At 39.8% G+C, this 27833-nt stretch overlaps 1 protein-coding gene across 3 annotated transcripts in view; it reads right to left on the bottom strand.

Moving 5' to 3' along the window:
* The window catches only part of LOC137166958 (disks large homolog 2-like), a 623160-nt gene that overhangs the window by 577401 nt on the left and 17926 nt on the right, over nucleotides 1-27833 (bottom strand). For all 3 annotated transcript variants that reach the window (XM_067568887.1, XM_067568895.1, XM_067568902.1), the window contains exon 2: nucleotides 4256-4309. In XM_067568887.1, the coding sequence (XP_067424988.1) occupies nucleotides 4256-4309 (54 nt within the window). The remainder of the gene's footprint in view (nucleotides 1-4255; nucleotides 4310-27833) is intronic.

Raw genomic sequence — 27833 nt, 5'->3', positions numbered from 1 at the left:
TGTGTGTGAGTGTGTGTGTGAGAGAGAGAGAGAGAGAGAGAGAGAGAGAGAGAGAGAGAGTGTGTCTGTCTTTGGGAGCACAGAGACAGTTTTCCTGCTCCCTGTTCAGGTGCCCGTGCCCATGCCCAGACCCAGCCCAGCAGCAATCCACAGTTATAACTGCAGGGAAAGCCCTCCTCAGCCCCAGGCTGGAGCATGCCCAGTGCAGATAGAATCCAAGAAGTCTTTACTGAACATGTGCAAACTGTGATTTTTCAAAGGACACCACTTGGCCAAATGTGGGTAGGTTTTCAAGGGGACAGAAAAAGGTATGTCCCTGACACAAAGGCCACTCCTCTGCCTAATTTCAAACCCCTGCTCTAAAGCATGGGGACACTAGAGCTTTTCGCCAGAATTTTGTAACATGGGCAAAACAACATACTGCATTATTCCCTCATCTCTTTCTTGGAAATAATCATTTTGGATGCAATTTTCAAGAGGGGGGGGGGGGGGGGAACACGACGGACGACGACACAGCATGAGACAGACACAAAGCATAGAAATTTTGTCCAAACAATTAATATTTGCCACAGTTATGAGCAACTGAAAAAAGGGTCTTATAAAGGGAAGGGAAGCGGTGGGCATCCTTAATAACAGGCTGTGCTGTGAACCCTCCTTATAATTAGGCCTTGTCCACACTACAAAGATAAGTCAACCTATGCATTAATTGCTGTGGTGGCTGACATCCACACTACCCTCCTTGGGTTAGTGGTGTGCATCCGCACCAGGAGCACTTCCACTGACTTAAGAGGGGCAGTGTGGGGAACTGAGAATCCGGTCTCTCAGCTCTGCTGGCAGCTCCCTGACAGGAGCCTGGCTGCCCCACAGGCTCCCGACAGACTACCCCCCACTCCCCAACTCCCCATTCCCCGCTGGGAGAAGCCCCAGAACTTCTCCCCTCCCCGTTCCCAGCCAGGTGCTGGGGGAAGATGCCCAGAGCTTCTCCCCTCCCCGTTGGGAGCCAGAGTCCAGTGGCCCAGGATTCTATTATATTTGGATCCTTGGAAGTTACTTGCACTCAGAGAGAAACCAGCACAGGAACACAGAGAGATGTAAACACACAGACAGGGTTTACTGAACTACCACTAAGACCAGCCAGAACAGGCTGAGCTAGCCCATAATATTATAAATATGTTGCTACGGCAACCAGGTAGGCAGGTCACAGAATACAAACTATGGCAAGCTAGGCAGGATACAAAATACACATCATCACTCCCCTTCCTGTTCCCCACTGGAAGCCAGCAACTAGCCACCCAGGGCTTCTCGCCCCGCTCTCAGGAGCAGGGTCCAGCTGCTCAGCTCTCTAGAGGAGCTGACTTTTGTCCACAGAACTCGGTGCCGTAGAGCAGCCCTTAGTATTTGTAGACAATGAAGAATTTCTAAACTGTTGCACTTTTAAGCTTTGGGGGTTTATTTGTTTTGTGCTTTGTTTATAATTATCAAGTTCATTAACTGCTGCTTTTCTAATGCCAACAATAGTTTGATGTTAAAATATGCTTATTTAGTCACAGATGTTTGAACAAAGTTCATATATTACAGAGTTATAACTATAATTAACATTAATTATATAATTAATATATGCAGATGTGCTTATATTATAAGCAGATGTGCCATAAAGTACTGCTTCTAGATTGTCACAATTTCAGATAAATTCAGATTTGAATGAAATTTTGTAATTTTGAATAAGCAATTGTAAAAATAAAATGAGCAAACATTATATAGCTGCACATATATGACATGAGGGTTTCCATTCACATGCGAGAAATACAAACTACGGTGTATTCAAAATTTGGATATAACTGAAATTTGGAAAGGTGAAATGAAGAAATGTAAAAACTTTACAAAATTTTATCCATAAAATAAATGTAATTCTAGCCCTTTTGCTGACCTCTAATAAGTACACTGGAATTACAGCATAAGTGCAAGACAACTTTAATTAGGTTTCTGAACTAGTCCCAGTTTGACTAGCACATTTTTAACTAAAAAATGTAAATGTCCAAGAGAGTCGAGTTTTGAAGGCCACTGAGTTTATACAGCCCTTATTTTTAAAAGTGGAAAAAAAATAGACCAGAAATAGGATGTTAAATATTAAGTTAGGACCAAATCAGAACAATCCTTTTGTGTGGCCACTTTGAAATTTGCTTGTGTTTTCTTTACTTTTACACATTGCACAATATGTTTGTGTTGGTTTTATTATTTTGTGTGTGTTTGTGTTCTGCACTCTCCTTCATTATAGTTTGGTTCTGTATATTGAGCTGAAAGGATCTCTATTCCTTGCTGTAGTGCCACTGCTCATTTTTAAATTTTCCCTGTAGGGTTGTGTGTGAGGATATTGTTTGCATGGGTGAATATAACCTGCAGGTAGCAGCTTTGCACCCAAAAATGATTCCAAAGAGACTAATACTGTAAGAATTGACTTTGTAAATAGTTAGATTTTGAAACAATTCATTTGTTGTGGTGTTCTGGAATCTGACCCTAGCACCATTATAGTCTTGTAAACTGAACTTATTGGATGTTATAACAGTGCTTGGCAATGCCTAATATTCTGGTAGATTTTCCCCAATATCTACTAAAAGCTTAGAGCTTGGTTCTCCTCTGACTTATACTTAAGTCTTATGAGAAGGCTGAAGAATAAATGAATGCAAAAATTGTATTTAAATTTTCTACTCTTTCCAGGAGGATAAACTTCCAAAATCCTCCTTTGACTTACACCAGTATAACTACATTGACTTCAACAGAATTATTTTAATGGAATTACTCCTGATCAACTCCTCAGTATGCATTATGTATGATAACTCCTCTGTTAGTTTTATGACTCAGCAGAAGCAAAAGGAATGACAAAAACTCAGTCACCATGCAGTTCTCTCTTTGATACAGTCTTCAAGTAGACTCCAACAATATGATTGACTTAGGTCAATAATTCATTTACTTCATGCAGAGGACTGGCAAGAAGTTGATGTGGGTAGTAAAGTGATAAATGTGATGTTAATATTAGGAGCAGAATTTTAAAAAAAAATTCAGAGTAAGCAGCAGAAAAGATTAGATACTGGCTGGCTGGATCGTTAGTGGAAGTGGAAAAGGGGCATAATTAATCTGCCGGTTGCATGTGATTCCCCAAGCCTGTCCTTCTTGCTGCCCTAATAATTACCATAGCATTTGCCTTTCTTTGTATTTTGCACCCATTTCATTTTGGGATGAAAATTATACTATTGTTAAATACTGGTAGAAAAGCGTGGAATAACTATTCTTCCTTTCCGTTGCAACTCTGCACAGTTTTGTACCAAAATGGTGGTTATCAGAAATAGATATGCATACAGCCCCAGGATGTACCCATCTTCCTTTATTCTCCCTTAAAGAAGAAATGTTGAAAAACCATCTTTGTTACTTGTCTCTAGGAAAGCATTAAATGATGTTGAGCTGAAAATGATTCTATCAGCATCCTAGCCCTGTTGTTTGTAAATAACACACGGTAACCTCTGAACAGCCCTGAACAATTGGGGAAGGCTGAAAATGAGTATTAATTTTTCTATTTTTAAAACATAAAACAACATTCTTATTACTTAAAATGTAAATTCTTACTACTTATCTAACAGGAATGCCCAGCATGTGCTATGTGCTGCACAGAGAAACCCTAAAATGCTTCTAATCTAAAAAGAAATACAGATAAACAGGTGAAGGGTTGAGACAAGATGGTCCCCCTCCTTCTGATGCTGGAAGGATCATTTATTCATTTATATAGTGGGAAATTTCTTTTTTTTTATAATTCCCAAATCAACAACAGAAACTCTTGGTATTAGGAATATTTTCTGATCTGCAAATAAAATGCTTCATGTTATACAGCTGCCCTGGTAAAAGGGAAAGTCACAATGAATCCACAATATTTTTCAAAAGGAAGTTAGTTTGAATTAGTTAAAATTTTGTTGCATAGAAAAAATATGTATGTGAATTACTATTTTGCACTGTGTTTGCTGTATTTTACCTGACTTAATTACCTTCCCTAATTTATGCAACTGGGAAAGAATTAAACCACACAATCTATTTAGTATTTTTCAATAAAACTAGGTACATGTTTTAAGAAACATTTTGTACATACATTTGGATAATGTTGAATATATCTGATAATGCAGTGAAGAGAATTTTATTAAGGGGAAATCAAGGGAGACCATGCTGTAAGTTCAACTGTTTACAAAACGATGAAACAAAATTTCATACTTACATAGGGAATCGTGTCCAAGGTGTCTGTGTTGACAATGATAGGGGCGGGACTAGCCTGAGAGAAAAATGAAGAGGGGAAAACTAATTTAAATACTTGAAACTCTTAAATATTAAAATCACAGTAACATGAAATTCAGAGCTAGCAACCTTACCTCCCATTGAACTTACAAGGAAGAATGTTGTGTGGCTGGGGTATCACTATATTCAGTCGTAACTGAGGTCAGTGGGAGATCAGTACTTTGCTGGATTGGGCCCTAAAAGGGCCTGATCTGAAATCCACCAAAGTCAATACGAATTTTTCCATTAACTTCAGTGGTCTTTGGATTAGGCTCTAAATGCACAAGCAGTAGACATTTACTGGTTAGTATTGTATGAAACTTGGAGTTTTTGGGTTACACGGCTCTATGTAAACATGAGTTAGTTTGCTTCAACTCCTATTGGTGCGCATACTCCAAGTTTTGCATCTGAGCAAAACAAAGATCACTGAGTGAAACAATGCATAAACCTGCAAGATTCATCCATTTTTATACAAAAATCTGAATGAACTTGCAAGTCCTCCATGGTTTTGATCCAGACAAGTTCACTTTGAAATTTGGATCATCTTTGCAAAGATTCATGAATTTTTCAAATAGCCCAGGCTGAGTATAAAGTTCATGATGGAACCCACATCCAGGCAAGTTTCAAGGGGTTTCAAGTTTCACTAGAAGCATTGAGTACAGCTCTACCATCAAATAATGTTTTTTAGCCTAGAACTTCACTGCCTGAGAAGCAGCATCCCCCCACCCCCACAATGGGTATTGATGCAGTAATTCAAGTGTGCTTTCATGTAACCACATGGTTTCTGACCTTTCAATTTTATGATGTAGGAGAATAGCTTTCATCTAAAGAGAAATTATAGGTTATATGCAACCACATTTAACATTTGCTAAAATTATTTCCCTTTATACAATTGTCCAATCACAAGAAATACACTGAGAACAAGACGCATATATTTTGGTACCCTGAAGTAGTTGTAATTGAGCTGATGATCTGTCTTCATCTATTACATATTGTACAGTTTGATATTAAAAACCACTTTCTAAATATCTGAAAAAAGGCATTCTGTGCACCCACTTTTCACCCAGTTTTCCTCACTGGCCCTGAGTAGCTTTAGTAGCTTAAAGTAATAAATACAAGTTACAGATTCTTTTTCATTTAGATTGTTATAATTTCAGTTATGGGCCATGCAGGAAAGATTTATAATGGGTAACCAGTTCATTTTAAAAAAAACCAGACTTTCTATGTCTACCCTCAACGTCACTTTAGCTTTCATGACTGTTCAATTGAATACTGAGTTTCAATTCTTTTGTCTATATTATAGATAGAAAGAAGATGCTTTTCAAGATAATACTGCGGTCTCTGTCAAGCTCTAGATTTCATTTAAATTCTGGTTTTACTTCTCCATATTGATTAACCTTAACATCAGATAGTCCAGGCAAAATAAATCTAGCATAGTTTCCTCAGCCATTTTATTATTACAGAATTAAAATGCAAGTGATGAAGAAACATGTGGATTTTATAAAATAAGAATAGTTAGGGACTGTGAATTTCTTTAGAGAACTCCTCAGCTGCTCCTGTAATCATGTAACCTGTAATGACAATGGAACATACCCACCCATAAAGCCTACGTTTAGGCAAGAGACTATACTGTCTTAAGAACTATGGACAATCTTCTGGAATTGTAGGAAGGCCTTATTTCTTTTGACCACAGTCATGTTGAGAGAGCGTGATATAATCAAAGAACTTCCTTGGTCCTGTTTTAGGAACTCACACTTCTATTGATAGGTGCACGGACTACTGAAAGCCTGATATCTGAGAGCATTTTAGCTGAAAGGACTCCTGGAATTTTCCATGGATGGTAAGTGGTAAACCACAGATGAGAGATCGATATAAAATCCAAAAGATTCCAAAGTAAAATTGGGGCATGATTTGTTTGTTGGGATCTGTTCGTCTTCTTATTTTCTACTCCAAGTTCCAAGTCCAATGGTTGTCAAGCCACCTGGGCCTCAAACCATGGGGACTCTTGTGTCTTGATAACGTACCCTTAATTATTTGGGATGTGGTCCCTGTCTGCTCATTGGACACTTCCTTCACTGATCCTGCTATTAGGAGGAGGAGAACTTCACCTTTCAAAATGACCGTGCCTCCAGTGTTGTCTATCAGACACAGCTTCAGATAGGGAAACAAAGGCTATTCCCAATTCTGCCACTTGACTTGCTGTGTGACCTTGGGCAAACCACCTAATCGCTCTGCCTGGGATTCCTAAGTTATAAAATGCATCTTGTGATTCTTATTTGCCTTTGAAAAAGATTTTGAGATCAACAGATGGCACATAGTATATAAGTGCTAAAAACCATACTATTTAATAGTAAACAGTTAGATTTTTAGTTTTAAAAATCCACTTAATTCTACTGGCAACCTCCTGCTCAGCAGGAGGAACTCCACTAACGAGTTAATGTAAAGAAGGGCCTCCTTTAGGACAAATGGCATATCAAAGCTCCAGGACTCTTGGTACTGGACTTTAGAGAAAGTGACAGAAGGGCATATTGAATTGACTTAGGGGCTTTGGAGAAGTTAAATCAACCCAGACCTTCCTGAAAAGGACATCATTCTCCTCCTCTTTTCCAGAGCACTTTTCTTCTATGTCCCCAATCCTGTTCCTCCTCTAGGTATTTAACTTTTGATTCCACTATCTACCAAGACTGCTGTCAACTTACTGCTTCATCCTTGCTGCACCTGAATAGAATCTTTTCCTTTCACTGACTGACTGGAGACACTGCTTCCACCTGGACTGTATCAGTACTCTGAAGCCAAGACAGCACACTGACAACTGCAGTGCCAGATTGGTATTGAACTGTTGGGACAAAACTGGAGCAGCCTTCGAAAACAGAGAGATAGAAGTTTTTTTTAAAGGACGTGAACATACGAGACATTCTTTCCATAAATATACTCAGGATTATCCAGCTCCAGTCAGATTATCTGGTCACTTTAATACAAAAGGCATTATCTAAAAGCACAGTAAAAATATGAATCACTAACAAGGAGAATACAAAGCTGAATGATTTTGTTCATGAGCATTTATTCTGTACCGTACCCTCATTTATTGACCCTCTCTTAAAAAAAAAAAAAAAAAAAAAGGCTTATACTCATTAGACAAGATGAACTCTTCCAGTCTGAGTACTAGTTTTAACCTGGTTGGCCTAGGCTTAGGTACAATATTAGAATAATAGAATCATGGAAGATTAGGGTTTGAAGGGACCTACGGAGGTCACCTAGTCCCTGCTCAAAGCATGACCACCCCCAACTAAATCAGCCCAACCAGGGCTTTGTCAAGCTGAGCCTTAAAAACCTCTAAGGATGGAGATTCCACCACTTCCCTAGGTAACCCATTCCAATGCATCACCACTCAACTAGTGAAGAAGTTTTTCTTAATATCCAACCTAGACCTCTCCCACTGCAAATCTGAGACCATTGCTCCTTGTTCTGTCATCTACTACCACTGAGAACAGCCTAGTTCCACCCTCCCTGGAACCTCCTTTCAGGTAATGAAACACTACTATCAAATCCCCCCATATTCATCTCTTCTGCAGACTAAACAAGCCTAATTCCCTCAGCCTCTCCTCATAAGTCATGTGTTCCAGCCCCCTAATCATTTTTGTTGCACTCTGCTGGACTCTTTCCAATTTGTCCACATCCTTTCTGTAGTGGGGGGCCCAAAACTGGACACAATACTCCAAAAGAGGCCTCACCAGTGCCAAATAGAGGGGAATAACCCCTTCCCTCGATCTGCTGCAAATGCTCCTACTAATGCAACCCAATATGCCATTAGCCTTTTTGACAATAAAGGCACACTGTTGACTCATGTCCCACTTCTTGCCCTCTGTAACCCTCAAGTCCTTTTCTGCCAAACTGTTGCCTAGCCAATCGGTCCCCAGTCTGTAGCATTGCATGGGATTCTATCGTCCTAAGTGCAGGACTCCACATTTGTCATTGTTGAACCTTACCAGATTTTTTTGGGCCCAATCCTCTAATTTGTCTAGGTCACTCTGTATCCTATCCCTGCCCTACAGTGTATCTACCACTCCCTCCAGTTTAGTGTCATCTGCAAACTTGCTGAGGGTGCAATCCACCATGTCTCCCAGATCATTAATGAAGATGTTGAACAAAACCAGCCCCAGCACCAACCCCTGGGGCACTTTACCAACTAGACTTTGAGCCGTTGATCACTACTCGCTGAACCTAATGATCTAGCCAGCTTTCTATCTATCTTATAGCCAATTCATCCAACCCATACTTCTTTAACTTGCAGATAGGACTACTGTGGGAGACCATAGCAAAAGCTTTGCTCAAGTCAAGGTATATCACCTCCACGACTTTTCCCACAACCACAGATCCAGTCATCTCGTCATAGAAGGCAATCAGGTTGGTCAGATGTGACTTGCCCTTGGTGAATCCATGTTGACTGATCACCTTCCTCTCTTCCAAGTGCTTCAAAATGGATTCTTTGAGGACCTGCTCTATGATTTTTCCAGGGACTGAGGTGAGGCTGACTGGTCTGTAGTTCCCTGGATCCTCCTCCTCTTTTTTGAAGATGGGCACTATATTTGCCTTTTTCCAATCATCTGGGACCTTCCCCAACCGCCATGAGTTTTCAAAGTTAGTGGCGAATGTCCCTGTGATACCATGAGTCAACTCTCTCAGCACCCTTGGATGCATTGCATCCGGCCCCATGGACTTGTGCATGTCCAGCCTTTCTGAATAGTCCTGAACTTGTTCTTTCAGCACTGAAGGCTGATCACCTCCTCCCCATTCTGTGCTATGCAGTGCAGTAGTCTGGGAGCTGACCTTGTCTGTGAAGACAGATGCAAAAAAATCATTGTGTACTTCAGCTTTCTCCACATCATCTGTTAGTAGGTTGCCTCCCTCATTCTGTAAGGGGCCCACACTTTCTCTGACCTTCTTCTTGTCGCTAACATACCTGTTGAAACCTTTCTTGTTACCTTCACATCCCTTGTAAGATGCAACTCCAATTGTCCTTTGGCCTTCCTGATTTCACTCCTGCATGCTCGAGTAGTATTTTTATACTCCTCCCTAGTCATCTGACCAAGCTTCCACTTCTTGTAAGCTTCTTTTTTGTGTTTAAGCTCACCAAAGACTTCTTTGTTAAGCCAAGTTGGTCACCTGCCATATTTGCTATTCTTTCTGCACATCGGGATGGTTTGTTCCTGCACCCTCAATAAGGTTTCTTTAAAATACTGCCAGCTCTCTTGGACTCCTTTCCCCCTCATATTAGCCTCCCAGGGGATCCTGTACATCAGCTCCCTGAGGGAGTCAAAATCTGCTTTTCTGAAGTCCATGGTCCATATCCTGCTGTTCTCCTTTCTTCCTTTTGTCAGTATTCTGAAGTTGACCATCTCATGGTCACTGCTGCTCCGGTTACCACCCATTTCTACTTCCCCTAACAAATCTTCTTGGTTTGTGAGAGCAGGTCAAGAGGAACTCAGCCCTCAGTTGGTTCCTCCAGCACTTGCACCAGGAAGTTGTCTTCAACTCTCTCCAAAAATGTCCTGGATTGTCTGTGCTCTGTTGTATTGCTCTCCCAGCAGATTTCAGGGTGATTGAAGTCCCCCATGGGAACCAGGTCCTCTGGAAACTTTTACTAGTTGTCTGAAGAAAGCCTCGTCTACCTCATTTTCCTGGTCTGGTGGTCTATAACAGATGCCCACCATGACAACACCCTTGTTGCTCTCGACTCTAACCTTAACCCAGAGACTCTCAAGAGGCTTTTCTCCCGTTTCATACTGGAGCTCTGAACAAGCATATTGCTCTCTTACATACAGCGCAACTCCTTTACCTTTTCTCCCCTGACTGTGCTAGGACATCCAATTCCTCCTGCTTGTTTCCCAGGCTTCTTGAGTTTGTGTATAGGTACCTATAGTAACTAGCCAATTGCTCTGCTTTCTCAGTGTTGATGTGATATATTGTCTGTTTTTAACTATTTAATTCTATTAAGAACACACATCATTTCCAGTTCTATTAAGTCTTGTGGCATAATGCACTATACTACACTAGACTATTTTCATGGTTTTATGGTACCGGACAAACACTGTACAAATAGGAACAAAGACTGGTTGTACAGAATATTATTTCATAATACAACATTTAAAATACATATATAACCAATTCAAGTCTCTCCACTACCACATCCACACCCAAACCCATATGTGTTTGCTCCTGGGATAACACTTGTTTGTATCCAGTCTAGCAACTTTGTGAATGAATAATGCCATTTGATGGCCCATCAAAGGATACTTAGCTTTCACTAAGGGCCATAAAACAACTCGACCCCATTTGGTGAACTTTCCTGTGGACGAGTTAGCCAGAATATGGGCAATGAATGCTCCTATGACAAAAAAGCATGCAAGGACATGTGACTTGCTCATATGGCCTTGAACCTCCATATTGCTTCTGTGAATTTTCACAAACTAAGACAAAGACCAGCCACCCACAGGGCAGAAGTTATCTAAGGTCCTGAAAACATCTCCATTTTGTCTTCATTTCCTGCTTCATTTCTCTGGACTGGATTTATAAACAAGGACTGATGACCCTCAGGCTGTTAGGGTAATTTCCAGAAGCTTTTGCAAATTAAGGACTTTGCAACTCAGTTATCATCTGTACTTTGAAACTGACTTATTAACTTTTATTTTCATCTGCATGTATATCAAATTTTAACCAATACCATCTTTAAAAAAAAAAGTTTAGTGAATAAGCATTGGCTTTAAACATGTATTTGGGTAAGATCTGAAATATTCATTGACCTGGTTGGTAATGTGTCCAGTCCTTTGGGATTGGTAGAACCCTTTACATATGATGGGCAAAGATTTTCAGTAATCTCTATCATATTTGACTTAGCTGTCTGGATGGCAGTCAGAGGGCTTGATGGCTTCAAGGAACTGTGTTTTTATCTTCTAAATAATCAGTGAGGTGATCAGAAGCTGTTTGTTGCTGGCTGGGTATATTTTATGGAAGAAAAACCACCAGCATTAGGGGTCTGCCTGCCCCATTCTTTGCAATTTTGCCCTATTTAAGCTATCTCAGCGTGGCTCCTGTAGAAAAGTAGTAAACAGCAGGTCCCCTGACGATATGTCCTGGGGCATGTGCTGTTCAACATATTCACAAGCAATCTGTAAAACGGGGTAAATGGTGAGGTAGTAAAGCTTGCAAACGATACAGAATTACTCCAGATAGTTACAGCCAAAAATGATTGAGAAGAGTTACAAAGGAATGTCTGAAAACTGATGACTGTAGCAAGGGGGCATGGCCTCCCTCCGAGACAGACAAGGAGGGACGGCCCTTCCGCCCAGGGAGGGCAGAGCTAGAAAAGCCATGCCTGCCCTTCCAGAAGTAGGAGGGCAGGGCTCAGACAAGAACAGAAAGTATAAAGGGCAGGACTCCCAGCCCAGTTTGGGGAGAGCAGCTGAAGGAGAAGGATGTCTCTCCCGTGGTGCTGGGACCCGAACCTGACCACTGCCCTGCGGAGAAGCTGCTCGGGCTGCCTCCCGATTGGGGCTCTGAGTCCCTGCCAGAGCTACCGGGACCTACCCTGCAAAGGAGCTGCCAGGACGGCCTACCAGCAGGAGCCCCAAGGACCTGCCGGAGCTGCCTGACACCTGTGAGCCCGAGGAACTACCTGGGCCCTGTGACCTAGAGGAGCTGCCATCCACCGGCGACCCCGAGGAGTTGCCGGACCTGCTGCCAGTCGACAACCGTGAGGGGCTGTGGAGCCTCTCCCTAGCTGTGTCCCCTGAAGAGACAGAGTGGCTCCGAGTGCCAGGTACTCCAGGGAAAGGGGGGAGGAAGAGGCCCAGGGAAGCCAGATGACCGTCCATCTGTGTTGTGCACTGCAGCTGAGCCAGCGCGTTTCAGCTAGAGCCCCGCTGGTTCAGTGGCAGGACATCCTGCCACTGCTAGGGCCCTGGGCTGGGATGGAGTGGAGTTGGTTGGGCCTGTGTCTCCCTTCCCCCTTTCCACCTCAACCCTGGGGTGATTGCCCCTGGGCCTTAGACAGGTTGCTTGCCATACCTAGGGCTATAGAATATTTACTTTGCCTGCTCGCCCTGCCTTAGGGCTTGGCTTTAGACTGTGTGCTTACCCTACCTAGGGCTAGAGACTGCTTTGCCTGCTCGGGCCTGCCCTGCCAGAGGCCCTGGGGCATATAGAATGTTTACTCGCCCGGACTCAGGCTAGAGACTGCTTTGTCTGCCTCGCCCTGCTTGAGGGCTGGACAGACAGACCATGAAGCTCTAATCCCCTGTATAAAGTTTGTCTGTATAAAGTGTGACCGCAAGGAGGCGTGGCCTCTCTCCGAAATAGACAGGAAAGGAGAGAACACATCCTCTACAGTGACAAAGTAGCAAATGAAAGCCAATGTTGATAAATGCAAAGTAATGCCCGTTGGAAAACAATTCCAACTCTACATACAAAATTATGGGGTCTAACTTAGCTATTACCCCTCCAGAAAGAGGTTTAAGTCATAGTGGATAGTTGTGAAAACACCTGCTCAATATGCAGCAGCAGTCAAAAAAGCTAGCAGAATGTTAGGAACCATTAGGAAAGGGATAGATAATAAGAAAGAAAATATCATAATGCCACCATATAAATCTATAGTATGACCATGCCTTAAATAATGCAGTCAGTTCTGGTCACCCCATCTAAAAAATGATATGTTCGAATTGGAAAAAGTACAGAGAACGGCAACAAAAATGATTGGGGGTGTGGAACAGCTTTCATAAGAGATCAAAGAGACTAGGACTGTTCACTGTGTGAAGAAGTACTTCCTTATGTTTGTTTTAAACCTGCTGCTTATTAATATCATTGGGTGACCCCTGGTTCTTGTGTTATGTGAAGGGGTAAATAACACTTCCTTATTCACAGAAACTCATTGCCAGGGGATGTTGTGAAGGCCTCATGACAGAATACTGAGCTAGATGGACCATTGGTCTGACCCTGTATGGCTATTCTTATGTTCTTGTTTTAACTTTTGTAATAAAAAACCTACCCTTGGCCTACAAAGAAATCACAGTCTGGGTAACTTTGGTTCTCAGCTATCCGCATTGCTCAAGGCAGCTGTTGGCACAACAACATGCAGCCACGTGGTTTAGGGTCTATTTCATCAAAAGATGCAGAAAGGAGATCACCACTGAATACAGTGACAGGTATGTGACTCTAAATCTAGGGGTGCTATTCTCTTCACAATACCTTTAAGTGAATTGCTCCAAAGTCTGCCATGCATATCTAATTTTGTCAAGTTGAGAGGGTTTGTTTAGGCTTAGCAAGATACTGATACCTTCACTGACAATGACGAGTAAGACCCTAGAACTATCCAAGATCTATCCCGCATATTCTTTCCAATTTCTTATGCCTCAACCTTCAGCGTCTTGGCAATCTACTGTGACATGACAGTTAGAAATCTGGACACTTGAGAAAGACTTGGCCCTCGTGGCTCATGCCTATTATCTTTTAAATACCATTAACATTTCTTATTCTGATCTACTTTCAATACTGATGAGATGTACTGAAGAGTTTCATCTGTCACTCTTCTTCCACGTGTCCTTGGATGTCATTCTTCATTACAATTTTCTGGCTGTGGTAGCCCCGCACTCAAACAGATTTGATATCTGATTCAATGAGCATATAACATCGTCAAGTAAACTAGCGCAAGATTTCTAATGGCCAGTAGCAATATGTGTAACACCCACAGATGCTTTAGTGTCCTTTGTGTTCATAAAATTTTGGTCTCTTTGAATTTACTGTCTCCAAGAATTCATTTAAAAGAGGAGAAAAAAGGCTTCATTTTTGCTTTCTTTTCTCTCTCTCAATTACTTCTGTTTTTTTGTAATAATAGTGTGTTATGCTCCAGACAAACTACTTCAATGGAGAAAAATAGTGATTAAGGATACAGAAACATTAACAGGCAACAGCAGCAGCAAACACAAGGTACTCTGTAGGAGAGTACCAGCCCTGGTGACATTCAAAATGTACAAGAATAAAGCTGATGGAACCTTTTCCGTTTCATTGTTACAGGCCAGAATTTCTGAGATCCACAAAACAGCACCACATGAAGAAATATGCTGAGGCTAGCATCTTTGATTTCACATGAATAATCCTAGGTAAATTACTAAAGTGTTTGTATGTGATCCATCTAAGAAGCTATTTTCACCTGTGGGACAAACAATTATAGATTATATAATTATAGATGTTTTCCCCCCAAAAAGCCTACTACCAGTCAAAACACTTGCTACCACAAGTAGTCCCATACAATGCTTACATTATGAGTAATACACAGGAGTAAAAAGGGATTACTTATAGTAATAAGAACTATGCCTGATTAGATAGTTTTGAGTCCAATACTTCAAAATCTGATAGTGGAACTGGGACTAAGATAATGCAAATGGCATGTATGTTGCCTATGTATATTATATATTAAGGTTTTTTTTGAGTTTCTCAGTTTTTCTTTTCTTTTAAATGGAGAGCTTACTATTTGAACCATAAATTTAAGTCATATTTAAAGACTTCTGTACTCCAGAGCAAGCTGGCCTAAATTTTATGGCACCTTGGTACGACTGGATATTCTGGGATGCTTCGTTTTTCTAGCAATAGTCCCTATTTTTATTTTACATTGTCCATGCATAGTCAATTTCCAGTATGTTGCAGAGCTTTGTGTGAACAATGCATAAATTTAATGTGGAAGAAAGATGACATTTCTGGCAATTGGATATCGGACAAGTGAATACACAGTAATCATCATCATTAGGTCTCAGAGCCAACACATCACTGAGATTAATGGAACACCTTACATCTCTCAGTTTTATTGTTTCATGCTGTTTGAAGCCTCAGAAAAACAACACTGCGTTAGTTTAAACTCAGTGCACTTTCTCAAGGTTTTTCTCAGAACTGTCAGAGCTAAAGATATACACACTCTAGGAGAGAGAGAGGACGCAAGCAAGCACATGCACAGAGAGAGAGAATTGTTTGTTTGTGTGTGTGTTGCTACACACACAATTCTAGTTTAAATATACATAGCAGTACTCCAGAATCTAAACTTTCAATTTATAATATATATTGAGTTTAACCTAACCGTTTGCACAGAATTGTACTCCAGAAGATAAACTATGATGCCGCAAAAAAATCACACAATACACAGTTGCTTAGTCTTATCCACTACTGCATTTCATGCAGCTCATTTTCCATCACATTTTGAGACTACATTTTTTTAAAAAATCAATGGTTTTTGTATGAAACTGATCAATTAAAAGGATCAACACAGAGCCCCCTTGAACAACAAAAGAGTAACTTTACAGCAAATAGTTCTCCCTTCTATATATAGATGTGAAACAAAAAAGTCACAAGTTATATTTTTCTCAGACAGCAACTGACAGTCTAGAAGAAAAGTGCCTCAAGAAAGCCTCCAGGCCTTTCCTTACCAAATGTAAGGAAATGTAATGTTTAATGCAGCCTTCATATAAAGCCATTGTAAGTTAAACTAAATAATGTATCTTAAAGTTATTATAGAGAGTGTATATTTGGACTTGATTTCCACTTTTAATTTTTTTAAAAATCTAATATTTAGAAAAGCTATTAGTTGTCACGTTACCTAACAAGAATAAATATGGCTATAGAGAAACACTGACATCTCCATCTGGATCAGCAAGATGCCAGTGGGAAGAATTTCTCGAAAACACAAAACAAAACAAAAATAAACCTAATATATAGTCAAAGTTCTTCCTCTTCTGATACTACTTGATAACAGGTTAAATTAGCAATGATTAACAGTAACATAAAAGCAGTAACTTTATATCCAACATCTGATTCAGTGAAGGATAAAAATATGTCAAAAGAAGAAGTGCTGAAGAACAGAAGATATAATGACATGCCTGTAATTCTGCTCAGGATAATAAAAAATTTTTATTGTTGATTATTAATATTATCAGCAAAGTAATCACAACTGACAAACCCATTAACATGATCAATTTTAATGAGGTGTACTTTACTAAGAATTTATTTTATTGATTCGATAACATTTATTATTTGTTCAAGCAATAGAAATGATGCATTTTCCAGAATAGCACATCAAATTAACGTACAATAGCAACACTTGCTTTGTACTAAAAGTATGCCTAACATTTTTCATTACATAAATAATAAAAATAATAGCACTTTCTTAAACAGTTCTTTTAGCTTTTACAATCAGCTATGAAGATGGTGTTTGGGTGAATATGCTGTAAATTAAAGGAAGTTGACAGAAAAAAAAGGCAGTTTAAAAATTGAATATTTTGGGGGAAAAATGAGGTAAACAGAAATGCATCAGGAGTAAGATATTTACTAGACAGATGTCTTCGAACAGTCTATTCCTGACTGTTGCCATATTTATCTTTTCCCTAAAATCTCCAGCATATGCCAATTACTTTCCCTGGACCTTCTTGGTACTGGCTGCATTCATGAACTAATGTTGCTTTGAACAGTTACAAACTGTGAACACCAATTTCTGACCCAGTGTAAATGCTTCCAATCCTTGTGCCCATAGAGTATATATTGCAAAAGCATACTGAATGTGCAACAGTTCTTTGATTATCAAACACTCATACTTCCAAAATTTATTCCCACTTGGCACTGGTGCTTGTGGAGCAGTGCGGAGTTAGGTGTTATTGCAGCTTGAAGAGATGTACAAGCATTCCCAGGGCAGGAATCCTGCCCAGTGTGGAAAATTAACTTGTGGGCATGCAACATTTAAGAGCTCACAATAAGGTTTAAGTGGTACATAAGATTGCGCAGGATCTCAGGCTGAAATTCACCCAAAATGCAGACACAGCCACCTGACTTCCACAGTATGTCTGCACTGCAGCTGGGAGTGTAGCTCCCAGCTTGGGTAAGCAAACTTGCACTAGCTACTGGGACAGATTAATGCATAGGCAAACTGGGGTCCAAATTCATATGGGGAGCCAATTTAAAAAAAAAAAACTATTTGGATTTGCACGCAAACTGAAAGAACTTCACTCACTCGAGTAAGTGGCATTGCGACCTGACACACGGGGTCACAACACCACTCACTCAGTGTTGGACTAGCTCCCCCTCCAGCCTCTCAGCCACCCCTTGAGTCATGTGACATTCCTTCAGTTCAGATGCAAGTCCACACCAGTGGATGTGTGGGCACAGCTAGGCATCATACACAGCTAAGACTCACTTTGCCATTCCACAGAGCCAAGGAAGGAGAACGGCACTGGAAGAAGAAACTGCTTCCTTCTCCAACAGCAGTAAGCGAACAGACTGGGATGGGAATTTACTGCAGTGGCATGTATGGGAAGGAATATCACTGAAGTGTATTGTTATTCAAATTAGAAGGTAGGAAACGTATGTTTTCTTAAGGCCCAGTGATGGGTTAATCCAGTCCTGACTAGCTTTACTCAAGCTAACATGCTAAAAATAGTGATGTGGACAATGCCTTTAAGATTTGATAATACTTCTGATATGCTTGTATATACAAACACATAAAATATAAGCTTTTTATGTTCACTTGTTGAAAACTGCAAGGTTCTTAAAATAAGAGCCATAGTTCAGAGATATTTCCAAATCTGAGCACCATTACTGCAAGACAGCAAATTATATTATATACCCCCCTCATCTTGCACTATATGATACAAAGTGATCAGCATTAGTGGGATAAATTCATAGGAGAAATAATTAAAGCACCCACATACCTTAAATTCACAGGGAGTGATAGAAAATTTATCAAAATAAGAGCTAACTTATCTTCTACTGCGTCATCTCCGCCAAAACACCCCAGAATTGGGAACATGGTCAATTTTATGTTTGTTCTAATGCGTCCCTTCTGGAACATGTAACTGGTTGATATCTGGAACAGATGCAATATTTAGGTAAAAATCATGGTCTAACTGAAGTCAATAAGAAAACTCCAACTGACTTCAATGGAGACAGGATTTCACCCCTTACGTTTCTACCCTGTGTGGGCTTTCTTTTATTTCAGTTTACCTGGTATGTTCTTGTTAAATATGTCTTCTCTATAACAGTGTGGGTGTTTTGTTTTGTTTTTTACTGGTTCAATAGAAATGATATCAAGCAGTATGCATCTAGATCAAATAGACGTGCATTAATCAGCCTTGCAGTGAATGAAGATAAAAACTCTGCTTCTGACTGAAAGAAAAAAAACACAAAAAATCATTCTGCTCGTGTCATCTTTTCAAAATCAAAGTCTGCATTGCCCATGGCATTACTTTTTGCTGGTAATCTTTAAAAGTAATGGTGTACCAGGCTTACAAAGTAATAACCCAACATACTACTTTGCTGTACTTTTCACAGCCTGAGGTACCTGCAGATTAAGTGCCACCTTTATTCCATTACTAACAGGAATTTCATGGAGAGGAAAAAAAAAATAATTAGACTAAAACTGAGACAGGCTGAACAATAAACAAAAGGAAATGCAAAATTAAAAGCGAAATAGGCAAATGAGATGGGCAGAATTAGGGTCTATCATAGGGGATTTATTGCAATATAATAGAATTCCAAATGATAAAACATCTGTTTTCAGTATCCAATCAGTTACATTGTAGTTCATATACAGAAATAATATAAATAACTGAACAAGTGCCAGTTAGAGCTGACCTGTATTTGGCAATAGTGCAAGCTTTAGAGAACGGGGCTTATTTCCACTCAACACAACATTCACACTGTGCAACATCTGCAAAAGCAGATTTAGGGGAAGAAATAATGCAGAAGAAGATGGTAGACTTTAGAAAGTAGAGAGTTTTACAAAACTTTCCAGGCAAAAGAATGAGTAATATGCAGCCAACATCAGTAATAAATCAGCACAGGGCAACCAACAGGAGAAAAGCCGAGGGATTTACTGTCCAGAAGAAAGTTCATCTTAACATTGTCCTCTAGTTAATTGTATAGATGAGTAAAGCTATTTTGCCATATGCCTTTCACTTAACCTTCTGAACGGATATTTAAGTAATAATAATAGGTAAGCTTAATAATTTCTTTGAAAACCTTGCTCAGTGTCCTTGACAAAAGAAGAGGTTAATCACCTTGCGAAGTAACTGTAGTTCTTCGAGATGAATTCCTGTAGGTGCTCCACTCCAGCTGATTTCCAATCAGTACCCCATGAATGGAATGGGAGGTTTGAATCAGAGTCCAATACAGAAGAGAGAACTACATTGCCTACAGCAGTATCTGATGTTGCAGCAGGCAGCAAGGCAAAATTATTAGGAAAATTTGCCAATCTACAGATGTCTGCAAATGGAACATCCATAAGTAAGGCTATAGAAGTAGATAGTGCTCTTGTAGAATGTACTATCAACCTGGAAGAGAGCTGAACGCGAGTTTGTTGTAACAGCTCTTAATACATGCGGAGAAGCATTTGGCTAACCTCTGTTTCAAAATTGCCGAACTCTTATTTCCATCTAGATCGTCTAGGAGTTCTAAATAGTTTGGTTCTCTCTAGATAAAAGGCTAATACCTTCATGACATCGAGGGTGTGGAATATGACCTCTTGAGTAGCTGAATGTGGTTTTGGGGAAAAAAATCAGAAAATGAATGGTTTGATTCATATGAAATTCCAACGATACCTTAGGTAAAAATCTAGGATGGGCCTCTAGTGATACTTTCTCTCTGGCGAATACTGTAAAGGGGGGGGGGCCTGCCACTAAAGGCCCCAATTCTCCAACCCTGGGGGCAGAAGTGATAGCTACCAGGAAGGCGGCCTGGTAATAAACAGATAAATAGGTACAGGAATGTTGTATGCAAGATACGTGAAGTAATTCTTCTGCTCTACTCTCCACTGATTAGGCCTCAACTGGAAGACTGTGTCCAGTTCTAGATGTCACGTTTCAGGAAAGATGTGGACAAACTGAAGAAAGTCCAGAGAAGAGCAGCAAAAATGACTAAAAGTCTAGAAAACATGACGTATAAGGGAAGATTGCAAAAATTTGGTTTGTTTAGTCAGGAGAAGAGATGTCTGAGGGGCAACATGATAATAATTTTTAGGAAACTATTGTTTCAAGTAACATAAAAGGTTGCTACAAAGAGGAGGGAGAAAAAATGTTCTCTTTAACCTCTGAGAATAGGATAAAAAGCAATGGGTTTAAACTGCAGCAAGAGTAGTTTAGGTTGGACATTAGGAAATACTTACCTAACTGTCAGGGTAGTTAAGCACTGGAGTAAATTGCCTAGGAGGTTGTGGAATCTCTGTCATTGGAAATTTTTAAGAGCAGGTTAGACAAACACCTGTCAGGGATGGTCAAGATAATACTTAATCCTGCCTTGCGTGCAGGGGACTGGAGTAGAAGACCTCTTGACGTCCCTTCCATTCCTACATTTCTGTGATTTCTTGAGGTTTTCAAATCAAGATTGGATGCCTTTCAGGAAGATATCTTATAGTCAAACTAGTTATTGGACTTAATGCAGTAGGTAACTGGGTAAAAGTCTATGGGCTGTGTTATACTAGAGGTCAGACTAGGTGTTCTAATGGTCTCTTTCAACTTTAAAATCTATAAATGAATCTATGAAAATGTTCAAGTGACCCTTACAAAATTATACTCGCCTACTCTCCAAGAGTTATTTTTTTCTGTTTTAAATGAAGGAGTAAAAGAGCATTTTTTTAAAACTCTCATGGCAAAGGCAGGCAAGTTAAATTTTATGTCAGGATATATTGCTGTGACAGTCTTGCAAAACTGTGATATAATCTCCAAAGATTAGCAATGGTAGCCCTATTGCTTGAGACTCTTAAAATAAGCCTGAACTAAATACTAGAAAGTAGACCGAAGAGAATACTCACATACTGGCAGATATACTCAGTGACCTAAAGGGTCTTTTCCATGTTTAAATTATATAATTCTATCATTCCAGAACAGTGCCAATTTCAATTATAAAAAGATGCAGATGGGTGAAGTAAAAACTGAATTTAAAACTGAAATAAGAGAGAGACTAAACAATTTTTTTATCAGAGAATACAGAATGAATTATTTAGACACAGGCTCCATAAAATATTTACTAACAAGGTAATGAAAAAAGGAAACAAATCAAGGGTCTGAAAGATGATTCTTCCAAATGTTCTTATACAATAAAGGCTATTGTAGAGACATTTAAAAGACTATCTTGCACTTACAGGACATCACTGATGTGAGCGTTTATTAACTACTGCATAAGACACAAAGCCAGGGTGCTCTGTAATTCAATATGGATCTAAAAAGGCTATCTGGGCAAAACTGGGAATTTTGCACACTCTATAGATTTACCATATACATGTGAATGTGTGATACAAAAAGCTTTTAAAGCTGCTAAATAAAACAACCAGCTCCCTTCTTTACACACACACACACACACACACACACACACACACACACACACACACACACACACACACACACACACACTGGACAGACCAGATAACTCTGACTTCTCACTGTCAGCTTACTGAACAACGAGTGTGACAATCACAGAATCTTAAAGCCTGAATGCGCCAGAATTGATTTACCGAGAGCTACCTGACAGGTTTGCAAATCAATTAGAGGAACCTAAATTGTTGCAATAACCTTTGATACATGTACATGATCCCCAAATCACAGAGGAAAATTAAATGGCTCTTAACTTCAAGGCAGCATCCTACCAACACCTGACAAGAATGTCTCTCCTGGGTGTCCCTGACTGAAGTCATGGTGTTTTGAGTTATAAAAAATAGCTCCAAGAAGGAATTTTCAGAAGCAAGCTTTTTTGTTTCTAACAAGAACAAGAGGGGCCTAGTGGGTAAAACATGGGAGTTATGAGTTATGGGCTGTATTTGTGGTTCTGCCATAGACTTCCTGGGAAAAGGTAAAAAGAGGCACTAAGTGCTTGGCTGGGAGTATAGGGAGAGCAGCAGTGGGGTGAATGGGAACAGCTGGAGCTATTGAGGAGGGGGAGGCAGAGGACATAGCAAATACTGATGTTAGGGGAAGACAGCTTCTGCAAGGAATAGCATTTGGAATAAAAGTGAAATCAATAGCCTGCAATACCAAAGACAACCCACCCTTACTTACTATGGCTGTAGATGCTTGGTGACACAAAAGGAAGTCTTCAGTTACAGCATAAGCTGTCTGCCCTCTTAAACACAAGGGTCCAAGTGTCTGCTGTCAGCCCATCAAATTCCCAAGAACCTAATATGCTCACCTGTTAATTCAACTCAAGTACTCAACTGGTGTAGTTAGTAGTTATGCACATCTGAAGGATGCTGCTCAAATACTTATCTCAATAGTTATGACCTCTGTGTCTTAACCACTTTTTCACATATTATTGTAGCCCATTCTAAAGCCACCCTGTCATTAAGTTTCAGGACAATGAATACATGGCAGGAAACGGGCATGCTGTCTCACTGTGCCTCCAACACTCTTTATTCTCCCCTCCAGAAAACACTCTCCCTGTATCTGCTGCCCCATATGGAAAAATAAATATTTCCACTCTACTTGATGTATGTGTGTACACACAAAAATATTTTAAAACAGTTGTGACATAAAACAGTAGCCTATCTGAATATAAATGTGTTAAGTATGACTTACTAAATGAATATGATTTTTTATTCAATATATAGATATTCACCATCCACTTACTGTATTTAAGTTCATATTATAATACATAGCTTTGTGACAATAACGCTACTAAGCTACATACATATACGTTGAATAACTGCAGTTGATCAGCAAACTCCCTTCTTTAGTAGCTACCCCTCTCACATGCAAACCTTTGGGAAAAGTAATCTCATTTAATAGCCTCCCAGGCAGTCCTCAGTTTAAAGCCAGAGGAAGAATTAAATATCAGTCATAGCACATACAGTATGTTTTCTACTCAAGAAGTCACCAACTCTTCTCTAAAGACTCTTCCTGTCCATTCACCCACTTCATTCCTTATGGAATATTATGATCCACATGAAACGTAGCCAGAATCCTCAGTTCAAAAGGAATAGAGCAGAACTCAGTTTATCCATTCCAAAAAGAAGCCCACCAACAAGTTTAATCAATAATCAATATTCCGCACAAGTTAGAGACTCTTCAGTTTAAAAACACGCAGCAGTTTAGAGATACAGAGGTACAATTTTCCTTACCAGGACAAAAGAATGATGCAACTCTCGTTCACGTTTCTTAAAGGAAGAAATTGTTTTCAACAAGAAGAGGTAACTGCCTGAGTGCTGCATACTGAAAGCTTGTCGTATTGATGCTGAGGTGAGAGGGGCTTGTGAAAATAATGACTTTATATGCGTTACATAAACTCCATAATTAGATCTGTGGCACAAATTGCTATCTTAAGAATACAAAGTTAATCAAAATGCCTCATTGGAAGGATAACCGAGCAAGATTAGAGCCAAGACAGATGTTTTGCTTTAGGATAATCACACAGCTGCCTACTTGAATGTTGCTCTGTTATTAAATACTGAAAATAAAATGTGTGAAAATAAAAGTGCCCTCTCTGAATATTATGACTGGAATTTTGAAAAGCACCTGAGGGTTCCTACCCCACTACAGATATCAATGACATTTGGGTACCCACATCCCTAAGGGCCCTTTGAAAATCCTAGCTGGAATATGATTGTAGGGGGAGGGAAAAACAAAAGATATACAGAAATGACACAAGACAAACTGTAACAAGGATTTTTGGTGACAAACCATGAGAATAAAGCTAAAGAAGTTTGTTTAATGTGATCAAATCCAAGACAAGTTTACTCCAAGACCCACAGGGTAGTGATGGAGGATTTCTATCTCAAGGGTCTTTCCTTCCCTCCTCTGAAGGATACTGCGAGGTTCTATCTTGTCACCCCCTTTTCCCACATTTGTGGGTGGCCCTTGGGGAAGATATTGAGGTAACATGGGCTCCAAAGTCACATTGCAAAGATAATACTGTGTCTGGTCTTCCATGTTTAAGACTGTATTGAGTCCAATAACTAGTTTGACTAAAACATATCTTCCTGAAAGACATCCAATCTTGATTTGAAGACCTCAAGAAATCATAGAATCATAGAAGTGTTGGAATGGAAAGGACTTCAAGGAGGTCTCCTCCAGTCCCCTGAACTCAAGGCAGTCTTCCAGCAAGATGGTGACTCACCCTTTCTTTGGTAAGGAGTCCCAAAGGTGCTGGTGTCTTTATCTTCTTAGGTGAAGCAGATATCTTGGGGGTCTGTGCCCCTTTCTTTTATAGTTCAGTGAACCTCTGAAATAGATTCTTCTGAGGCTTAGCCTTCAAAGTAAAAAGTTTATTCAAGCAGTAAAGGTGGTGATATGGAGTCTGGTGGTAAAGGATGCTCCATGTTTTCTTCCCCCACTTGTGTTTGCTAAAATGCATATTGTTCTGTGTCCTGCCAGCTCTACTCCCTGATTATGAGGACCCTGTTTACTACTTATATATTATGAGAGGAGACTCAAAGAGCTTGGCTTGTTTTGCCTAATCAAAAGAAGCCTGAGGGGAGATATGATTGCTCTCTATAAATACATCACAGGGATAAATACTAAGGAGGAATTTTTAAATTCAGCACCAATGCGGACACAAGAACTAATGGATATAAACTCTCCATCAGGAAGTTTAAATGTGAAATTAGATGAAGGTTTCTAACCATCAAGAGAGAAGTTCTGGAAAAGCCTTCCAAGGGGAGCAATGGGGACAAAAAAACCAAGCTGGCTTCAAGACTGACCTTGATAAATTTATAGAGGGGATGGTATGATGTAACAACCTAATTTGGCAATTAATTGATCTTTGACTACTAGTGGTAAATAGGCCCAATGGCCTGTGATGGGATGTTAGATGGGGTGGGTTCAGAATTAGTACAGATAATTCTTTCCAGGTGTCTGGCTGGTGAGTCTTGCCCACATGCTCAAGATTTAGCTGATTGCCATATTGGGGGTGGGAGGGAATTTTCCCTCAGGGCAGATTGGCATAGGCCCTGGGGGTTTTCGCCTTCCTCTACAGCATGGGGCACGGGTCACTTGCTGGTGGATTCTCTATACCTTGAAATCTTTAAACCATTATTTGAGGACTTCAATAACTCAGTCATAGGTTAGAGGTCTATTACAGGAGTGGGTGGGTGAGGTTCTGTGGCCTGCATTGTACAGGAGGTCAGACAAGATGATCATAATGGTCCCTTCTGACCTTAAAGTCTATGAGGGTTTAGATCCTCTATTTTGAAAACAGTTATAACTAAGGTAGCTACATAACGCAGGACTACAGGCTTCCTCTTTTGTGCCATTATTTTTATTTGACATATAAGAGCTCTACTCAGAGTACATTTTAGTAGAAGAGTTATTTGTCCAGCAACATGACCTTCAAAGACCAGATTTGATAAAATATGTGAAAGTTTGACTAATGTTTCACAACAGCATAGACAAGGAAGCCAAGTAGAAATCCAGGTCTGAGTTTTAAAACTAATCTCAGAGACTCCACAACAATTGGCAGATCAAAAGGACAAATTGCCATTTTCAATTCCACTCTAAATAAGACTGAAATAGACAAGCCATGGACCATAAAACAGAAATGGGAAGCAGAATATCACAGTACCATAGATGACTGGATGTATATCCTCCAAAATTCACACACCACTGCATCCTCCAAATCCTCATGAGGAGCACTCCAATGGAAAGTAATCATACACTTTTTCAACACTCCAATAGCCACAATACCAAGAAACGGCACTAAAATAGCCCCAACCTCAGCCGGAAAGAATTTGAGCAGATCTAAACCCTCATCACCACACAAAATTTTATGCTGTACAGTGATGTAACCATTTTAGTCATACATACAACACAGGGGCTTACAGAAAAGCTTTGACCTTTGATAAAAACCTGCTTTATTTTGTACCAGGAGATTTCCCTTCCCAAAGATCAAACTCTTGCTTATACACTGATTATAAACACCTGTATAGTTACCCAAGTACCGCAGCTCTGCATCAAATCCAAGTATCAGTTTACATAACCATTGCTGTGCCAAGTAACCAAGTACATTTTATGTGCAGAAACCATACAGCACCAATTTCCTATGTTTCAATATTCTTACTCATATATAATACCATACCAATAAGCTGTACACCTTGGTTGATTTGTTTTACAGGTATGTTTTCCAGACTGCAAACAGTACATACTGCTATAAAGCAAACACCACAACAAGAAGGATTACTTGTTATAATTCAGTGTCACATTTCCATTAGGTGTGAAACTTTGCCAGTCTCCAACAGGGTATTTGATAGATTACTTGACTGGTACCTCATTCTTGTATCTTTCTTCTGATGGATTACTGCTTCTCTGTGAAATATTAAAATGTCACTCAAGTGTAATTTTAAAAAGTTCTGGGGGATATTAACTTCCATAAGGTTTCTTCAAACAAGTCTAATGGGCTTTTAAAACACTCTAATATATTAAAATAGAAAATTGAAATTAATAGAGCAGTTTCAAATTACAAAAATAAATCAATAATGTAATAATGCATTTTTTAATGTTTTAAAAGCAATTATGGGAAATCACACTGTCCAAAGTATGAAAAGTCTTTATTAAAACTGAAATGGGGAGGAAGTGTGGGTTAGTGGTTTCAGCACACTACTGGGAGTCAAGAATTCCTGCATTCCAATCAAGACTTCGCTAAAACGCATTGTGTCACAGCCTTGGTCTACACTTACCGGGTGATTCGGCGGCAGTCGAGCTATGCAGAGTACCTTGCTTAACTCCCGTTGACTGCCGTGCTTCCCTTCTGCGCGCCATCTTCACTGCACTGCACAGATGGGAACCGCTTTCCCGTCGATGCAGCGCTACACCACTTGAGGGGGTGGATTTACTGCTTCCTGATCGATTGAGCAAGTCTGCACTGACCGCTCAGTCGATCCAGAGAAGTCGATTTGACGGCGGCGACTTTGCCGCCGTCGGTGTAGACAAACAATCTGCAAACCAGCATCAGCAATAGCTCTTGCATCAAAAGAGAGCTGAGAAGATTAGCAAGTGGTTGGAAAGCAGTTCCAAATCTTGAGGCATTATATAAGAAAATAAAAAAGTCCAGAAAGAATCTCTACACAATCTTACAACAGGTTCAGATCAGTTCAAAACCTATTTCACTCTAACATTTCCCATTAACATGGCAACAGCTAAAAGGTCAGTTGCTACATCCATTAAAAATATTTTTCATGGGTTTGTAACTCTACTAGTTTCAATTTAAGATACAGTGGATGGAAGCCTGTGTGCAAGATGTCATCACAAATGTAATTTCCACCCCCGTAAACGATAGTTTTAATAGGTTTTATAGTTTCAAGACAAAGGAAAGTAGAAACAAAGTTGGAGGTAGCATTACATGCATTTTGACATGCTCTACTTTGAAAACAGCTTGATTTTAAAAACCATTTTCTAAGCATTAACAATCTCTAATTTGTTTAGGTTGTTGAATACTTACACTTTAAAAGAAAATGTATTTTATACAACAACCAAAGGAACAGTTACATGCAATAAAAACCCTCTAATCCATTCACCTAATAG

This window comes from Emydura macquarii, unplaced genomic scaffold, assembly GCF_026122565.2.
Source record: "Emydura macquarii macquarii isolate MOO-44397 ecotype Brisbane River unplaced genomic scaffold, CSIRO-AGI_Emac_v2 contig_318, whole genome shotgun sequence".
Taxonomy (NCBI): Eukaryota; Metazoa; Chordata; order Testudines; family Chelidae; genus Emydura; species Emydura macquarii.
Note: the sequence above shows the minus strand (reverse complement) of the source record. Positions and strands in the feature narration are given on the sequence as shown.